The sequence below is a fragment of the Plasmodium chabaudi genome, assembly GCF_900002335.3.
Source record: "Plasmodium chabaudi chabaudi strain AS genome assembly, chromosome: 11".
NCBI lineage: Eukaryota > Apicomplexa > Aconoidasida > Haemosporida > Plasmodiidae > Plasmodium > Plasmodium chabaudi.
Window position 1 is genome coordinate 1,220,572 of NC_030111.2, and position 20,074 is coordinate 1,240,645.

A 20,074-nucleotide genomic window follows, 5' to 3' on the forward strand; every position below is an offset into this window, starting at 1 on the left:
ATGAACAATGGGAATGTTTCAATATTCGTTCATGAATTTATTAATTATTTACCTTTATTTATTTTATTATAACATTGGCGTTCATATAAGAACAAAAGTTTTTTATTTATTATACATTTTCAAAAAATATAAAGTAATATACTAATAAATTAAAACATGAGATTAAGCTAAACAGTTTTAATATATACATAAATACATAATTATATGTATATATAATATTGTTTGAAAAAAAACTAATTTAAAACATTTTTTCTTTGAAGGTTATAAAAGTAGATTATATAAAGTATAAATTTTATGATATTAAAAAAAAATAAGAAATGCATACACACATATATAAACAAAGTAGCATTTTAATGAATTATTCGTATTATTTTATGAGACAAAAAAATAAAAATATAAAAAGAGAAAAATTTTATATATTTTTACTTTATATCTATAGATTTTTTTAAGTATGGGTTTATTCCTTTCTTTACTCCATCATAGTTATTATCATGAGTCTTGAATTTGGGGTTTTGGCTATTATATGTCTTCATCTTTTTCATATACTTAAGTTTATTATGAACTCTTGCATTACCATCAGTTGATTTTCTTTTTCTTACTAAACCTTTGTTTTGTATAATATTTTTATTTGGCATTCTTCTATCATTTATTTCATTTTCTTGATCAACTAGTTGTTTTCTTATTTCTTTATTTTTTTTATCCATAATTGTTTTTCTTTGTTCTTTTCTATTTTTTTTAAACTTAAGCATGCTTTTAATATTCTCATCGTCTATTTCATCATGCATATTTTTTCCAAATGAATAATTATTCAATGGATTTTGTTCTTTATTATCATAAGAATTATTCTTATTTTGAATTTTATTAAACTTTTTATAAGAAACAAAATCATCATTTGCATTATTATTCATTAATTTGTTTTTATTCTTTTGTTTTATTTTATTAATATTATTCCTAAATATTTTATTTTCATGAAAACTAGTATTATCATTTTCATTGTTCATTTCAGGTAATTCTACAAATTTCAATAAATCATTTGATGTCATACCAACATTACTTAAATTATTCATTCTATTTTTCTTTTTGCTCAACATTTTCATTTTTTTCTTTAAGATTTTATCATCGAAATCTGTGAATTTCTCTTCCAATTTTTTTAAGTAATTTTCTTCTTCAATCTTTTCTGGTTTATTTGATACCATATCTTTTATTTCTTTTAAAAATATGCTTCTTTCATTTTTTATTTTTTCTCTTTGCTTTTTTTTTTCTTCTTTCATTTTTTCCCTTATATGACTGTCAGTATATTCTGTTATAATACTTTTGCTAACTTTATATTTTTTGTTTTTGTTATTTCTATCCTCTTCAATTTCTTCGTCTTCCTCCTCTTCTTCTTCCTCATCTTCATCCTCATCCTCATCCTCATCTTCATCCTCGTCCTCTTCATCTTCCTCTTCTTCTTCCTCCTCGTCCTCTTCAACCTCTTCTTCCTCGTCTTCATATTCTTCATCCTCTTCTTCCTCAGTATCAACAGTTTTTTTTCCTATGCGTTTCTTCATACTTGTTTGTGCTTCATCGTCTGAGTTGCTTATATCTAACTCCTGCAATTGTCGCTTTGGAAGTTTATTAAGCTGTTGTATTTTGAATTTGATTTTATTATCTAATTCATTTGTTTTTGAAATGATTGTGTTAATGTATATTAATTTATCTAAGACAGGATGATTATGGCTATAGCAATTCATAACTTTTAGAAAAACATAATAGGTAATATATATAATATATGTAAGCATTGTTTCGTTTTTTTTCTTAAGATAAAGTAAGGTGTTTTTATTAATATCGGATGGACTAACATCATTTTCGTTAATATTTTTAAATTGAAATAATTTTTGATTTTCTTTAATTTCATTAAAAACTTTTTCAATATTTAGAGATAATTCTTTTAAAATAATTTGATATTCTTGATGTTCACTCATTATCATTTCTTCAATATCCTTTTTGTCTTTTTCATCTATATTAATTTCTTTTTTCTTTTCTTTTAATTCATTTGCCATATTATTGATTAGTTTTTTAATAGCATTTTCCTTTTCATCAATATCCATTTCATTATCTTTATTTTTTGAGGAAATGCCATCTTTTTCATTCATATATATATTGTATAGATCAAAATCATTTTCATTTAAATTTTCTTTTTCTTTTTTATTTAAATAAATAACTTCTTTCATTCTTTCATCATTTTCTTCATCATCATCATCACTTGAAGAATTATCACTTTCATATTGATAATAATTTTTTTTATCTTTTTTCCAAGATACTTTTATAAAATCGTCGTTTTCTTTATTTCCTATATTTTCATTTTCCGTTTCATCGTCGTCACTTAAATCTTCCCCTTCATCTTCATCATCAAAATCATCATCCTCTTGGCTTTCCTCATCATTTGATAGCCTTTCTTTTTTTTTTTTCCCTTTCGATTTTTTATTGATATTATTAATCGATTCGTCATTACTATCATCATTACTGTCACTTACTAAATTATCATCATATATTTCGTTGTCAATATCACTATCATTTTCATCTTCTATTTCAATATCCTCTGATTCAGACCCTTCAACAAACTTAACTTTGTTTGTATCAACTGGAACATAATTTTTTTTTTTCATTTTTTTATATTATATCTCCTCCAAAAAAATAAATAAAAAATAACAATACTAATGAAGAAGATCAATTAAATTAATATTCAAGTTTCATCGAAGTGTTAATAAAAATCATAGTAAATTTGTAAAATATAATTTATAATCAGCATAAGCTATAACATATGACATAAAAAATGATAAACCAAAAAAATATGGATTTTAAACAAAACTGATATTTTATATATATTATTCGAATTATTTAATTTATTCCTATTATTGTTTCTACAGTTGTTGCTGTTATCTTGTTTCCTTTGATATGCTACTGTTTATTATGTATATATATTTTTTATATTTTTTTTATTTAAAAAAATTGTTTTTATTTATAATGACATACCTCATAATAACAGGCTAACTTATATATATACAAATTTAATTATATGGAAAAATTTGAATAATTTATGTTTTTGTAAATTGCTTTTATAGGAATAAATAAAATAAAAATAATATCGAAAAAAATGCATATATTATTTTTTGTTTGTATTTTATTAAAAGGGCATATATTGATATATACAATAAATAAATATCAATGGCTATATTATTTATAAGCTCCGTTGTTAATACCAATATTGTATGTATATATATTATTATATATATTTTTTTTTGCCCATTCTAAAAATGAAACAAAAAAGAAAAATTAATATAAAATAATTTTTATAAACCCATTATATATATTTTGCTTACAGTTAAATGTATATATACAAAAAATACACTAACTAAATGTAGCACAAAAATTGATAGTATATCAATACAATGTGTTTATTTATTTTTAATTAAAGATTATTATAGTAAAAAAAAATTACAAAAATAATATCCAAAGAGAAAAATTGTTTCTTATAAAACAAGAAATGATATTATATGTATATATCTTAATTTATCTGTGTATTAACTTAAATGTTTAGCACATTCACCAAAACTTTTTTAGTAGTATGTAATAATAGTATATTACATAAAGTGTATTTATGTATTGTGTATATATTTTTACACGTTGAAATCTGGAATAATCATGCATTTGAGAATAGAGAAAATACCGCTTCATTTCTTTTTTGTATTTAGTCCCTTTCATATTCCTTTACCTTAAAAAAAATACAATATATCATACATGAAATAGTAAAAAATTATGAATGAATTAAAAGAATTGAGTAAAAAGATTAAAGAAAATACAACCGCAAAAAAAGAAGAAAAAAAAAATGAGTCCGAAATAAAAAATTTGTTTGATAATTTTCTTGGAAATAATTCTATAAATTACTTGAGTTCTTTTATAAATAAAACAAATGTAAATGAAAACTCTGGTGAGAATACAAAAAATGATATTAGAAACATATTTGAAAATATTAATAGAAATAATTTAAATGAAAAAAAGGTGAACAATGTTATAAATTTGGAGCAAACAAGATTTGATAAAAAATATCACAACAATATAATTAGTTTTGAAAGAACACGGAATGTAAAAAAAGACGAAATAAAACCTCAAAATAAATTAAAAATTGAAAAGAAAGAGGAAAATAAATATAAAGGGCATTTAGTAAATTCACCACTTAAAACTTCTAAAAATGTAGAGAATATAATAAATGTAAAAAAGGTACTTCAAAATACGAAAAATGTCGATATAAAAGATTTAGATAAACTGATTAATCGTTTTAATAATGAAATTGTAGACAGAACAAAAAAATTAGAAAATTTTATCGACAAAAATAAAATAAAAAATGATTATAATGAAAACATTTTAATGCTAGAAAATTTGAATAAGGAAATGAAAGTTATAGAAACAAGTTTTAAAAAAAATGATCCTTTGTATGAATTATATATATCAAAGAAAGAAAAGAAAAAGATGTATTGTTCCTTGTTATTTTTAAAAAATTTCTTTACTTGTCTAAAAAATTTTACAGATTTTCTTGATAAATCTGAACAAAGTTATAAACAATTAAAAATTGGCGAATCATTAATGTATTTAAGAAATTGTAAGACACATTTTTTGGTAATAAAATCGATATTCAAATATGTCAAAAGTAGGTCTTATGATTATTTAAGTGAAGATATTAATGAAAAAGGTAAAAATGAAATGAAAAGGGAAGAAATTGCTCAAAGCAATGAAATTATAGAAGGCATTTCAAAGGAAAAAATATTAGCTCCATCAAATGATGAAAAACTCAACATAAATAAGCCAGGGAATAAAACAGGTGATGATAATATCAAATATAGCAAATCAAATTCCTTTAGTAGAAAACCTGATAAAAATGTTGAAATTAAATTAATGGATGAAATAAGAAAACTGTTTATTGATGAAAGTGTGTCATCAAGTGATAGTAATAATAATAAAGTAAAATTTATAAAAGAAACAAAATGTAAATATGAAGGTATATTAAATAATCTAAAGAATGTGATTAACATAATTTTTAACAAAATGTTTGTCTTTGATAATAATATAAAAATATATAAATACATATATTTAAATGGAAGTTCTATTTTTTCAAGTGATACTTATAAAAATGAAGAAAAAATTACATATGATATGTTTTGGTATTTTGCTTATATATTGAAGAAACATAATTATTATTTAAAAATAATAAAAAATCATCTATTTTTTAATATATTTAAATTAATGGTTTTATATTATTGTATCACAGAAAATCTGAACCCAAATGATGTAATAAATAATATCCCCTCTATTAAACATATAAATTCGCTAACATATAAAAATATTAAAAAGTGTGTTTCAGATGTAATTAAGAGAATTGGAATAGAACCATCACCAAATAGCTATTTTAATTATTATAAAAAATATAAAAGTTATATATTTTCTGAAGAAAATGAACATATGGATAATATAAAATATGGTACACCATCAAAAAAAGAAATAATAAATATTTCTTGGTGTGATATTAGCTTAAATGATTATATAGTTGAAAAAGATGATTTTATATTTATTGATATCGAAAATTTTTTTAATTGCTTTATTTTGTCAAGTAATAGTTCTAATAATGAGGGTGGACAAAAAATATTAAAATATGGCAAAAAATCTCTTTCCTCATTTGAATCAAATAAAAACCGGGTTGTTGAAAAGGATATGAACAATACCGGTTTGAAAGGTAAAATGTCAAGATCTAATACTGATCTTGGAAATCTAGATAAAAATCAAAATGACACCAAAAATAATGATGACTCTTCTGCGATGGGTGTAGAAAAGGATGATTTTTTTTTGGCGTTATCAAAAGGCTTATTAGAATTTTATAATATTGCAGAATTATTATTTTCTATAAAAAATGATGAAAAAAAAAATAAAAAATTAGATATAGATATAGAAGGAGAATTCAATATCGAGGAGTTAGTAAATTCTTTTAATTTTTATTTTGAAAATATGCAAAATGAAGAAAAGTGTGATAAAGTTTATTTTAACGAATACGAATATGATTTTAAGGATACCGAAGAAAAACTATGTAATATAAAAGAGAAATTAAAAAGGAAATATGAATATATTAAAAATGTAAACAATGATGATAATGTACTACGAGACAAAGAAATATTCCCACTTTATATTTTAAATAAAGAATTAAATGAAAATATATTTTTATTTTTTCATGAAATTAATATGAAACGAAATAACTTAAAAAACATTTTGAATGTGTATTATATTTACAAGTGGAAACAAGAAGAAGACAAATTTTATCTTTTAAATAATGAAATTTTAAAAAATAATTTTTTTCATTACCTTAATTATACTTATTCTATACTAAATGATATATTTTTATATAAGGATGAACAAGATTATATTTTAATAGACGAAAAAACAGATAACTATTTGTTAAGCCTATTTTTTGACACCATCGAAGGAAACAATTACAATTTAAAGGATGTAAAAAATCTCGATTTTGAGGATGTGCTAAATTGGGTTGAGAAAAACCATGTCCTTTTAAAAGACATTATAAAAGAAGAAACAAAAAAAATGAATTCAGAAGAATTAATAAATAATAAAGAACGATCCAAAAATAGAAAAGATGAAAACAATGAAAAAAAAAATACAGTATCTCAAGATTCAAATCAAAATAGTATAAATGTAATGATTAAAACAAATAATATAGACTGTATTCATATTCATAAAAAAATTCTATTTATAGTGTTTGAAATTTATCAGATTGTCCATTTCTCTATAAAATTATTACTTAATATTCAAAAGCAGAAAAATATGAGCTCTGTAGAAAAAGGAAATATGAACGAAAATAAAATAAAATACATTATTAGCATTAATTTAATATTATTTTGTTATAAAGTTATAAAATATATTTATAATTTGTTCTTAAGCTATTCCTATTTTATTTTCCGTTTTTCATCAGTCTCAAATTTAAATAATAAAGAGTTTTTGTTATGTATAATTAATAATAATATATTTTTAAAAAAAATATTTGAAAATATTTATGATGTTTATTTAAATTATAAAGAGTTATTCAATTTTTATATAAATCAAAACGAAATTATATTTGAAATGGATCACATAAAAAAAAGCGACATTTTTCAAAAACAATATATAGACACATTTAACACAAACATGGGAATATATTCCACTAATTTGGATGATGAAAATAAAAACAAGGTTGATAATAATATATGTTATGAAGATAGAATAACAAAAAATAAAATAATTGATGGTATGACTAATGAAGAAAAATATAATAGATATGATGATGATAATAAACCCGCAAAAAATAATTCATCTGTATATAGGGATGAATTTTTAATAAATAAAAAAATACACGAGGTTGATGAAAAAAAAAATACATTGAACTTATCAAAAAATGTAAAATTTTTATGTGTAAACAAAATAAGCATATTTAAAAATATGCATTTATATATTGATAAGTTCTACATAAATTTAGAAAATTTTAAAAATATGTTTGTTAATATTTACAAAGAACAAATATATAAATTATTAAAACAAAATAATAATGTGATGGAAGATAATTTTTTGATACATACTTCAAAAATAGCTAATGTGATTTTTGATTTTTTTCAAATACGAGATTTATGTAAATCAATACATAAAGACATTATATTACGTATTATTGACTATTTATTTTATCACATAAATCAGTATATTTTGGAGTATATACTAGAAAAAACAAAATTAAATGATGATGAAAGAAATTCTATTCATGAAAAATTTATCTTTATTCAAAATAGTTTATCTTTTATTCTGGAAGATTATAAAGGTATGTGCATGTTTTTTATACATAATTGCAAGAATGTGGTATTACCTATAAGAAATAATATATTTTTTTACAAGCATAAACATTATTGGCATACTTTTTTTTTGCTTTTATAGATAATGAATTTGACCCGAAAAACATGATTGTAGAAGAAGAAAACACTTATTTAAAAATATCTGATGATGATCCAGTTTGCTTAATAAGCTTAAAAAAAAACAGAATATTATTTTTATTACTTTTTTGCAAAATTAAATATATTTTAAGTGCAAAAAAAACAATATTAGAATTATACGATACAGAAATCGTTCATCTGTTGCTATCGAATAATATGCATGTATGTGACGATGAAAAATTTGATGCTATAATAAATGAATTTATATAAATTATTAATTTTATTTACTTGTATTTGTATTTCTTTATATTTTTTAATTGACATTACTTTGTATTATTATATTGATTTATATACCTTTTATTGTTTTTAAAAACAAATTAATGTGCTTATTCCCGAGCATTACATAAGGTAGGGTGATTATGGAAACGTCACTTTATCGTATGTCTTTACAAATATGCATGTTATATTAGCACATGCGACACTACTTTAGGGTATATATAAGCATTATATATAGTGTGTATGTAATGTTGTATACTTAAACATATGAATGATATTTTTTTAATGTTTTTGTCCATGAGTATTTTTTCATAGATAATTCCTTGCTTTATCTTCATGGATTTATTATTTCATAAAATTCTATACTTGTATTATCTTAATTTACATCATTTTTTTTCGATACAAATTTTAAAAAACACATGGCGCAAAGCATGTGGTAATTTTCTGTATTACTTTTAAAAGCTTATGCATCACCTTCTTTTCAAAGCAATCATAAAAATAATAAATTTATTACTAAGACATTTACAATAGTATCAATATAAGTATTAGTATAAATCTTAATACTTTACAAAATAATGTTTAATTAAAACGGGTGAAAAACAAAGAGGGTTGAAGCAAAATAAATAAATTAAAAAACTATTAATAGTAACGCTGAAAAAAATAATACAAAAACGAAAAAATGGAAAAAAAAAGTTAAATCCAAATGCATAAATAACATAATTTACACTGAAAATAAATTAGCTATTAGCATTTGTGGGGATTGATAAAAAAAATTATGCTAATAAAATAAAAAGGTTAATTATTATCAAACAAAATCAATGTGGAAGACATAAAAAATCCACTTATAAATCCTAAAATATGGTTAAAATGACTAACATTTTCTAAAAGTAAAGATGATAAAAATGAATAGAAAATGTTATAGAGGAAGCCTGTATTCATAATATAATTATTTTTAAAATAAAAAAAAATCATATGTGTTATATACATTCCATATAGGGAATATATAGCTGAACTGCTTCCACATATTATTTTATTGGGCTTATTTAAAGGTATATCACGACTATAATAATTTTGATCGATTATGTCTTTTAAAAATATATCTTTTTTTAGTGGTTTCATATAGTATATATAAGATATTAAGTTGGAAAGAAATCCAGATAATAAATATGTAATAAGTATTTGGCTATTTGAATAAATTGGCGATATCATTCTGTATATGGACATTAGTGAACTCATATTAAAATATAAATGTAAGATATTTTTATGGATAAAAATAGATGAAAATAGTGTTTTATAATTCTTATTTTTATATATATCATAATAATTACATTGATATTTTTCTGCTTTCTGTTCATCTTTTATTTGAACTAAATTCCCTTTAGTAAAAAATATTTTTTTTTCTTCATTTTTATCAACCCTATTTAAATATAAATAAAGCAGTGTGTTTATTACTATGAGTATTCTGTCTAATTTACATTTATTAAATAAATAATTGTAGTATATAAATCTATTAGGAAATTTAATTTTTACATTATTTGAAATATTTTCAAGCAAATTGGCTATTTTCTCTTTATCTTTCACAGTATTAAATAAACTTAAAGCGCTTTCCTTAAATGAATATATCTTCTTCTCTACATTGTTATATTTTTTGAATCGATATACTTTGTATTCATTTTTTAAAATAGGATTTTTAGTATTTATAAATGCAGTTATTCCTTTGGAATTTATTTTGTTATAATGCAACGAATTCCCTCTTGTAATATATATTATAAATATCAGCAAAATTGAAAGATTCATTCTTAAAAAAATCGCATGATGTCTCTTTTATATTATTCCATGGATAAATATGGTATCAATGCCTGTATGTAATATTAATATCTGTTTATTCTTCGAAAACCATGTATATGTGCGTGTGTGATATATATGTTTAAAACTTTTGTAAATATATTTTGTGTTAATCATAATACATATTTTACAACCAATTATTTTGTATATCAACTCTTAATTCATTTTTACTTTTTTTAAATATATTTTATTATATGTACATTCATAATTGTCTCCTTTTTCATAAAAACATATTTTATTGTAGTTCTGCCTACTTGTATTTCTTTCTTTAGGGAATCAATATGGCTGCTTTACAGCAAAAAATATTTTTGAATAGAACAAAAAATATATGCTAATGAGGTATGCATATATGTGTATTACTTTTCTTGTCACGCCCTCTTTTCTGTTTCAAATGATATTTTGTGGCGTTTTGGCAAATGGATAGATATACATACACATTACTACAAACATATTTTTATAATCCACATATGCAAATTACATATGCATATATCTATACATCCATATATATATAATATGTGTGTGCTAAAATTAGCAAGTTGTAAATTTTCATTTTAAAAGAAAAAAAATTATCATGCTACCCGTTTAAAAAAATTCACAAGAAACAATTAGATTTGTTAAATAAATAATTTCAGTGATAAAATTTACAATATGAAGAAAATTATATATATTTGTTAAAATTTGCGTTCGAACGAAAAATTTGTATTTTTAAAAATTATTAAATAAGTATTAAAAAATTACTATATCTCCAATGAAAATACAAGGTATATAATTTTTTTTGCTTAAATTTTTATTTCATCTAATCTTTAAAATGTAATATAGCATGGATTTATTATACATGTAAATTATGTGTATTAAATAAAAAAATTGTCCAAATAAAAACAATTTTAATATACATATATTCGTAAAAAATGGAAAATTGCACTTTTTTTTAATTTTTCTTCAGTTTTATTTTTTTTTTAATTAAATTTTCATTTATTTTTTTTCATTTGTTCAAATTAAATGCCTAATTATTTAAATGAATATTTAAATTTTAAATCATTAAAAAAAAATATAATACCCATATATCAAATAATTTCCCCTTCGTCTGCATTAAATCAAAGTATAGTATATAAGCATATACATAATATCTGTGTGAAAGTTTAATTTATTGTATTTTTTGAAGTAATGTTATTGATTTTATATAAGTATTCCAAAATGTGCAGTTTAATTTCAGTATTTATGGAAAGGAATGTTATTTATTATTTTTTATAGATGGATGATGATAATACAATGAATTTAGATAGCATTCTTGATACGCTCAAGAGTACTGTTGATGTGATGAAGAATACTGTTAGTGGATTAACTCAAAGGTTATTTAAAAACACAACAAAAAAAATAAATGTTATTTTAAAATATATAACATATATGATAGAATAGTGTGAAATCATTTAGAGAATTTGTTTTCATCTACACACCTTCCTATAACGATCCATCTAGCCAAAATAACGTGCATATATAACTATATGCATTATATATATGTCTAAATATTACAAGGATATATATAACATATACTTTTGTGTACTCCTTTTATGATTGTAAAAACATTAAGTTTAAATAATTTCATTTTTTTATAGGGGCTCAACTATTTATAATTTATTACAAATGAGTGATATTATGAAAAATAAAGGTGATTACCAGGATTCCCTACCAGCAAATATAATTCTCAACAAAAATATAATTGTGGTAAGCACGAAATAAAATTGAATAAATATAATTAAATAACAGAGTTTACCTCTGTAAATATATAATACATACATGTTTCATGGCATTTTCACTTATTCTCATATTTATATACATGATTACTGCTACATGCACATGTGGGTTGTATGACATAAAAATTGTGGCTATACATTTTTGGGTTTCACAACATCAAATACTTTTATTAAAAATATATATTTGTTTTTATTTTTTTTCAGAAATGCATTTTAGCAATATTTTCCATATATATAATATTTACAGTTTTTTCATATTTATTTGTTAATTATATCCTTTTCTATGGCATCATTATAGTTGGCCTTATATTTGCTATCAAATATTTTGGTGAACAATACAATCTTTCTAACGATGGGGAACCTTTATTACAAGATAGTTATCACAACTTTGAAGCACATAGTATATAATAATATTAAGTGGAGCTTCAAAAAAAAAAATATTATTACAATAAATGGAAAAAAACTTGCATACTATAGTAAAGCACATACAAATATATTATACATATATGTTACAAAAAAGTTTTTATAACTTTTAGCACTTATTTTTCGTTTTTTTTTCCCGACATTACTTTTATTTTTTTTCTTTAAAATTTTTTTTTTATTTTTGATAATAAGTATGTAATGATTTATATAATGAATCTTAACAAATTCTTTTATAGTTTTTAATTGTTTGCATTTTAAAAACACTTTTAAAGGTATCAATAAATAAAGTTTTTTTAAGTAAAAATATTTATGCTATATATTATGATAGACTAAATTCAAATATGGGTATTATCATAAAATATATTTATATAAAACCTATACATTGTTATTGATATTAATTTTATTCTTTCGAACACATATATATATTCTAAGCTTGTTTTAGTTCTGATATAGAATGCAACTGACTTAGGCAAGGTTATATTCATAGCCTTATTTAAGCTATTTTTATTTATTTCATTGTTTCACTATTTCTGGTAGTTTGTACATAAATAAATACGCTTTCTATTTAATATTCCTCCAATTTAAATTTTGTTTTTCGTATTTGTTTGTACCCATGGAAAATGCTTTAAGTAATGAACACACTAAGAAGGATATAGAAAACCAGAATGAAATAGTGCATGATACTATTGAAGTGAAGTCTATGTGCATAAATTGCGAGCAGGAGGGAGTAAATAAAATTTTAAAATTTGAAATCCCGTATTTTAAAAATATTTTAATACATTCTTTTGAATGTACACTTTGCAATTATAGAAATAATACTATTCAAGATTTAAATCCAATAAAAGAAAAGGGTGTTAAAATAATTTTTAGCGTAACAAAAAATGAACACTTAGATAGACAACTGATTAAATCAGAATATGGGGTCCTGAAAATTCCTGAAATAAATTTTGAAATACCAAAAGAAACACAAAAAGGATCTATAAATACAATTGAAGGTTTTATACAAACAGCATTAAGTAATCTTACAGATTATTTTATAAACTTAAAAAATATGTATAATGAAGCAAATAATATTGCTGACGATAATGCAAACAACAAATCTGAAGATGTAGAAAAGAATGCAAATGGTAATATAAATAAAATAGAAGAAAAAGAAGAATTAAATAAAAATGATGAAATAAACAACAATAATTATAGCGCTAAAGATGATGAAAATCCTTCGGAGGTAAACGAAAAATGCCACCAAATTACAATAGAAAATTATATGAGTATGATTGAAAAAACAATACACGAGTTATCGAGATTTATTGTATCGAAGGAATTGCCTTTTACTATTGAAATTATAGATCCATCTGGATTAAGCTCATTAGAATATTATGATGAAGATATAAACTCTAAAACAGTTGTAATAGAGCATTATCAAAGAAGTAAACAAGAATTAAATGAACTAGGCTTTTATGAAGAAGATTTTGAAGAAAAAAAAAAGAATGAAGAATTTAAAGAAAATAATTTAAATGTAAATGAAAACCAATCAATTGATAAAGGGGACCAAATAAAAAAAGAGAATTTCGACTTTATAAAAAAATATGTGCATATGAATAATAATAGTGATGGATCGAATAATATGTCTGTCAAATATAAAACCATAAATGAAGGTGAAGAAAGTAAACTTATTGAATCATTTACATCCAATTGTCCATGCTGCAATTACCTAGGAGATAATAATTTTTGCGAAATTAATATACCTGGCTTTAAAAAATGTTTAATTTTATCATATGTTTGTCCTAATTGTAATTATAAAACGAGCGAAATTAAAAGTAGTGGTGAAATTAACCCTAAAGGAAAAAAAATTACCTTAACCGTTAAAAATAAAAGTGATTTAAACAGATTTGTGATTAAATCTGAAACAGCATCAATCCAAATTCCAATTATTGATTTAACATCTGATTATGGAACACTTGGAGGATCACTTACTACGGTCGAAGGAATAATTATGCAAATAATAGAATCATTGGAAGATAAATTCAAATTTTTACTTGGTGATTCAAGTATAAACACACATATAAATAATGATGAAAATAATACAAGCAATAATGATGAGTCTGTTGCAAATAAAATTAAAAATATTATCTCTAATTTATATAAGTTATGTAGAACAGAAGAAATGTTTCCATTTGATTTAATAATTGATGACATTGCATCAAATAGTTACATATCTTGTGACCAAGTTGGAGACGATACTAATTTAAAAGAAGAAGAATATGAAAGAAATTTCGAACAAAATGATATGCTAGGTATTACATCTATGGATGCAAATTAGCATTAAGCAATATATGCCCATATATCGTGTGTCGATTCAACGATACATGCTTTTTTTTTTTAATTCATTCAATTTTTTTCAAAATCATATTTAACAATAGCTCTTCGAACTAGGTCAAGCGAAGAGATAACAAACTTAACAAATAAATATATATAATGAATCTATTAAAATAAAAATTGAGAATAAACAAATCCAAATTCTTCATTAATTTAAGGATTTATTTATTGGCAATCCACCAGAAAACAAATGAACAAAAAAATACTTTAAAATGTAGCAGCAATGTAAATCACTTCGAGTAGCTTCGATTTACAAAGCGTAATCTTCGTAAGAAGATTGTAATGATTGTGTTTTTATTTTTAGTTATTTATTTGTCCATTTGTTCTTTCATTTATAAAATTTTTATTATTCAATTTGTTAAAATTATATATATTTATTTAAACTCGTATGGTTGTCGTTTGATAATGCATTCACAGCCATAACATAAAATGTTTTCATTTTTTAAAAATTCCTTTTTTAATATTAAATGTTTTCATATTAAGCATAAATGCGCACAAGCATTATAGATCTTCACAAATTAAGGTGATACCTCTTTAAGCATAAAAATGATTACTTTTATGCGTAAAATTTTTTTTTATTTTTTTAAAATAAGGACAATAAAATAATTCGTAAAAATATATAATACTCTTAAAATACGCACACATATTTGTCTATATACATTATTTAAAAAAATATAGAAATTTTCATGTAAGTATAACAACGGATGTAATCATACTTTTAAGAATAATTATATACTATATAAATTTTGTATTAACATGATGTTTTTGTTTATTTTTATGCATTACAAATAAGCAAATTAATTTATTATCTTTTTTAATTAAAAGAAAAAAAAATTTACAACTATAATGATTTAGTATTTCATATAATATTTATTTGGATATTAACAAAATTTTTATTTATAATAAAAAGCTATATAGCCATACGTCGTTTTTTTTTAATATATTATTTCATTATATATGACTGCTGATATATGTTTTATCAAATTTTGGTTGTGTATGCATTGAAGTATTAAAAAAAAATTCTGGAAAAGGGATAATTAAATATGGAATTTTTTTTACGTAAAAATTTACGTACGTGTGTGTATGTATATATTCTTAAAACTAATACTTAAATATATGTATATTTATATGTGTAATATTGTGTATAAAATAACGTCCTGAAAATACATCTCGTATATATACATATGTGTACACTTTAATTTTTTTATTTTAATTTTCCATTCTATAATTTATTTCGTGTATTAAAATAAAAATATATCTTTGTGGACATACAAATTATAAAATACTTTTTATATCTATTATTATGTTTCCCCCATTAAATTCGCAGAAATAATATAACATGTTATTTGCATAAAATTATTTGTAGTAAATATTTATAATTAAACTTATATAAAGACAATTAGAAATAATCTATTTATTTTTGTGTAATATTGTTAAAAACATTATTTACCAAAATATATAGTTAATAGATATATCTATTATTGGTAATAAAACAAATATGTATATTTTATAATGTTATATTGTATTTTTTGGGGGTCTTTTTCCATTAATATTAATTAATTGCATCTTTGTGTTTGTTTTTTATTATTTTATTTTTTTGTTATATGAATATTAATTTCTTGTCACGAATACTTTGTCTTGTCTATTATTGATATCAATATTATTTATTTTTTTTGGATTTGTCTAAAGTATCACATAATATATTTTTCAAAATATAATTTTTTCCCTTACTTTTTAAAAAATGAAAATGTCAGTAACTCTTCGTCAGCATTTCTGGAAAACTAAGCTATGCCCTCTACATGCGGAAAACAAATGTAAAGAGGGGGATAATTGTGACTATGCTCATTCTATTGAAGATCTAAGATCAATTCCAGATCTAAAAAGAACTAAGCTTTGTTATAAACTATTGAAAGGTGAAAAGTGCTTTAATAAAAAATGCAATTATGCTCATAACCAGGATGAATTAAAATCAGCACAAAATTTATTTGCTTATAAATCTTCAATGTGTAAATTTATAGAAAATAAAGCATGCTTAAATGGATCTACATGTCGGTTTGCTCATAACATAGATGAATTAAGAGTTCCAAGAATTCCAGAAATTTTATTAGAAAAAGGTAGCACTGAAATAGATGGAAAAAACGATGCATCCTATTATTTGAATGATAATAATAATACAAATGAAAAAATTAACAATGAAATAATGACAAATGGAGAATCTAACATTGATAATTGTTACAAAATTGGAAGCATAAATAATAATGGAAATATTAACAAAGAAGCCAACATCAATTGCAACATAACTGGGAATACCAACTGCAACATGCACACTAACAGAAATAATAGCAACACTTGTAGCATGGATACCAACAGGAATAATTATCAACGTATTAATAGCGACCGAAGCATTAATAATGGGAATTTTAATAATAATTTTAATATGCTACTGAATAGTTTCAACGCAATGCACATAAATACCAATGGTGAACAGATTTACAATAATCAAAATTTCTTAAATAAGTATAACAACAGCATTAACAATAACTATCATATGTACAAAAATAATGCGATGAATAGCAAAAGAGACGACAGAAAAAGAAGAGACAAAAATAGAAACAAAAATAAAGAAAAACAAATAAAACAAAAAAAAAATAATAATAACAAAAATTATGAAAATTATGCTAATAATGAAGATAACGCTATAAATAACCATGTAGCACAGTCTATTAAAAAAAAAGAAGAAGGAAATTACTTTTATGATAGTAACACAACAATACCATCAAGCTTAAATTTTGAGGAAGAAAACGATAAAAATAAAATCAATGAAGCTTATGTAAGTAATAATCTTGAGAAAATAGACGTAAGTCAATGCTGTGAAAAAATCGAAGAAAATGCATCTATAGAATCTAACAAAAATGTAAACGACCATTATAATGATAGAAGCACTTATGAAAATTGTAATAAAGTTGCATACAGTAATGGCAAGGAAAAAAGTTTAAGCAAAAATAAAAATAAAAAAAAAAATATGAATAAAAATACCAATGAAGACAATAAAAAAAATAACACAAATTGTATAAATGGTCTAGAAGGGCAATATAATTATATGGACTATAATAATTATAATTATTTAAATCATATGTATTATAACAAAATGATGCAAATGAAGTTTAATCCATCCATCCAGTATATGAATTATCAACAAATAAATAATATAGAGGGCCCAAATGATGCTTTAATACCAAATAACTATTCAAAGTTTATTAAACCAAATGAATATGGTTTATATGATCATCAAAACAATATGCCATATATGGTTGCTCCAAATTATTATCCACCTTATTTATATTATTATACAAACCCATGTAATTATAACCAGTGTGTAATTCCAGACAAAACAATAAACAATAATAATGATAAAAATATAAGTGATAAGAGCCCCTTAAAAAAAAATAGCCCTTCAATAAGTGATACTGAAGTTTGCCAAAGTGATAATGACAATAATGAGGAGGAGGAAATAGTAGATAATCAAATAAACTGTGAAAAAGACGAAGAAAGTGAAGAAGCGAATTGTGAAAAAGAAAAGTTAATAAACAATGATAATATTTGTGATGAAATTGATGATAAAATAAATGAAGACGAAACAAATAAAAATGATGATATAGATAAAAATCAAAAATCACAAAATGATGTTAACATTGATAATAGTATTACAGAGCTAGCCAATAAAAGAGATTGCATTGAAAAAGAAAATAAATATAGTTGCATAAAAAACACACATAGCAATAATAATGACAACATAATAAGGATAGAAGACAAGCTAAATGATCAAAAAGTTGAAAATGTTTATGACGAAACTTCAAAACTGAAAATTATAAAAAATCAAAAAACTGAAAAAAATAGGCACCAAAAAACAAAGCGATCAAAATTAGTTCCATTAAACAAAAATGGAAAAAAAAAATTTAACAAAGAAATGCATGTAAATAAGGATGGAAATTTTAACAAGCAAGAGGAGGGAAATATGGAAACAGCAAAATTAGTAAATGATACTGTTTTAAATGAGCAAAATAGGAATTGTATAAAAGCACAATCAACATCTTCTTCAGTATATAGTTATATGCATAATGCGAATAATATACAAAACATGAGTTATGATAAGAATTTGATTAATCCTCCAGTACCTTCAATAGAAATGTATCATAACAATCCATGCCATATGAATGAGTTAACTAATGAACAAATGATTTACAATTTAAATAATAGAAACATTGGCTATTATTATTATCCATATATCCCTACGGCATATAATGATGAAGTATATCTAAATTAATTTTGTTATTCTCAATGAGAAACACAAGCATGTATTTCCATTTGTTTCATTCAGCATAATTGTATATTTTTAGACGCTACATATGGTTGCTTATATGATTTGTCTATATTAAAGCTATATTATTATTACAGATATGCAGACATGCGCTTGCTGTCATACGATTTTAAAAAGGAGGGTTACAGCATTATGAGTATATATATTTTTTGTCCTATATTTCAAAAAATCAAAATTTTTTTTCTATGTTTATTTCCTTTTTCTTTTCCATATGTCTTTTAATATACAAATTAAAAGAAAATATAAATCTTTCATTTAAATATGTCATTTGTTTTCGAAATTTTTGAACGTAAAATACATTGTTTTTTTTTGTGTAAAAAATTCCTTAAAATAAAAACTGTCGAATCTATATATTTAAAAACATATCATAGAGAAATCGCTTGATAAAATTATGTATTTGTATATACAGAACATTGAAAAGTCTATAATTTTAAGCAAGCTATCGTAAATATAAAATTCACGTAATTTCACTATATTGGATATGTGCGTAAAGCAGTAAGCATTGGTCTATGACCAATTAAAATTGTGTACATATATATATTTTATTTAATTCATAGGAAAATATAAAGTTAACTAATATTTTTTAATTGATTATGTTTTTTTATACTATTGTCAATTTACTTTTATACTACGGTATCGAAAAAAAAATTTTAGATATCTATAATTAAAAAAAACGAAAGGAAAAAGTAAAAGAATAAATGAAACATTAAATACATTGATAGAAATAAAGCATAAAGAAAAAAAAATATATATAACATATATACTGCTATAGCATTCGTTATTCCAACATTATTTTTTATTATTTCACATCATCATAAAAGAAAAAAACAAAGAATATATATATATATATAATATATATATATAAATGTGTATGTATGCATCAATCATACTAGCAATTAATTGTTACGTATTCATTTTTAATATAGTTAAATAATTAAAAAAAAATAGAGGTAAATCAATATATACATATAATTAACACAGATGGAGTTCCATTGATATAAATTCAAAGTTCTGTAATTGTCCCTAACTATTTA

At 22.0% G+C, this 20,074-nt stretch overlaps 6 protein-coding genes across 6 annotated transcripts; 4 read left to right on the forward strand and 2 right to left on the reverse strand.

Moving 5' to 3' along the window:
- Positions 1-422: 422 nt before the first annotated feature.
- PCHAS_1133900 (Sas10 domain-containing protein, putative) lies at positions 423-2,648 on the reverse strand (the record flags this gene model as incomplete). Its single annotated transcript, XM_016798669.1, has 1 exon — positions 423-2,648. One exon carries the CDS (start codon positions 2,646-2,648, stop codon positions 423-425), a length of 2,226 nt encoding a protein of 741 aa, XP_016654047.1.
- A 1,150-nt stretch (positions 2,649-3,798) lies between these two features.
- On the forward strand, positions 3,799-8,261 carry PCHAS_1134000 (conserved Plasmodium protein, unknown function; the record flags this gene model as incomplete). Its single annotated transcript, XM_016798670.1, has 2 exons — positions 3,799-7,882; positions 7,996-8,261. The coding sequence occupies 2 exons, from the start codon at positions 3,799-3,801 to the stop codon at positions 8,259-8,261; spliced, it is 4,350 nt and encodes a 1,449-aa protein (XP_016654048.1).
- An 801-nt stretch (positions 8,262-9,062) lies between these two features.
- PCHAS_1134100 (rhomboid protease ROM7, putative) lies at positions 9,063-10,064 on the reverse strand (the record flags this gene model as incomplete). The annotated part of the gene is made up of 1 exon (XM_016798671.1): positions 9,063-10,064. One exon carries the CDS (start codon positions 10,062-10,064, stop codon positions 9,063-9,065), a length of 1,002 nt encoding a protein of 333 aa, XP_016654049.1.
- A 1,299-nt stretch (positions 10,065-11,363) lies between these two features.
- PCHAS_1134200 (conserved Plasmodium protein, unknown function) lies at positions 11,364-12,271 on the forward strand (the record flags this gene model as incomplete). The annotated part of the gene is made up of 3 exons (XM_016798672.1): positions 11,364-11,461; positions 11,726-11,834; positions 12,068-12,271. 3 exons carry the CDS (start codon positions 11,364-11,366, stop codon positions 12,269-12,271), a joined length of 411 nt encoding a protein of 136 aa, XP_016654050.1.
- A 628-nt stretch (positions 12,272-12,899) lies between these two features.
- PCHAS_1134300 (zinc finger protein, putative) lies at positions 12,900-14,606 on the forward strand (the record flags this gene model as incomplete). Its single annotated transcript, XM_732249.2, has 1 exon — positions 12,900-14,606. The coding sequence occupies one exon, from the start codon at positions 12,900-12,902 to the stop codon at positions 14,604-14,606; it is 1,707 nt and encodes a 568-aa protein (XP_737342.2).
- A 1,797-nt stretch (positions 14,607-16,403) lies between these two features.
- Positions 16,404-18,986, forward strand: PCHAS_1134400 (zinc finger protein, putative; the record flags this gene model as incomplete). Its single annotated transcript, XM_729777.2, has 1 exon — positions 16,404-18,986. The coding sequence occupies one exon, from the start codon at positions 16,404-16,406 to the stop codon at positions 18,984-18,986; it is 2,583 nt and encodes an 860-aa protein (XP_734870.2).
- Positions 18,987-20,074: the final 1,088 nt, after the last annotated feature.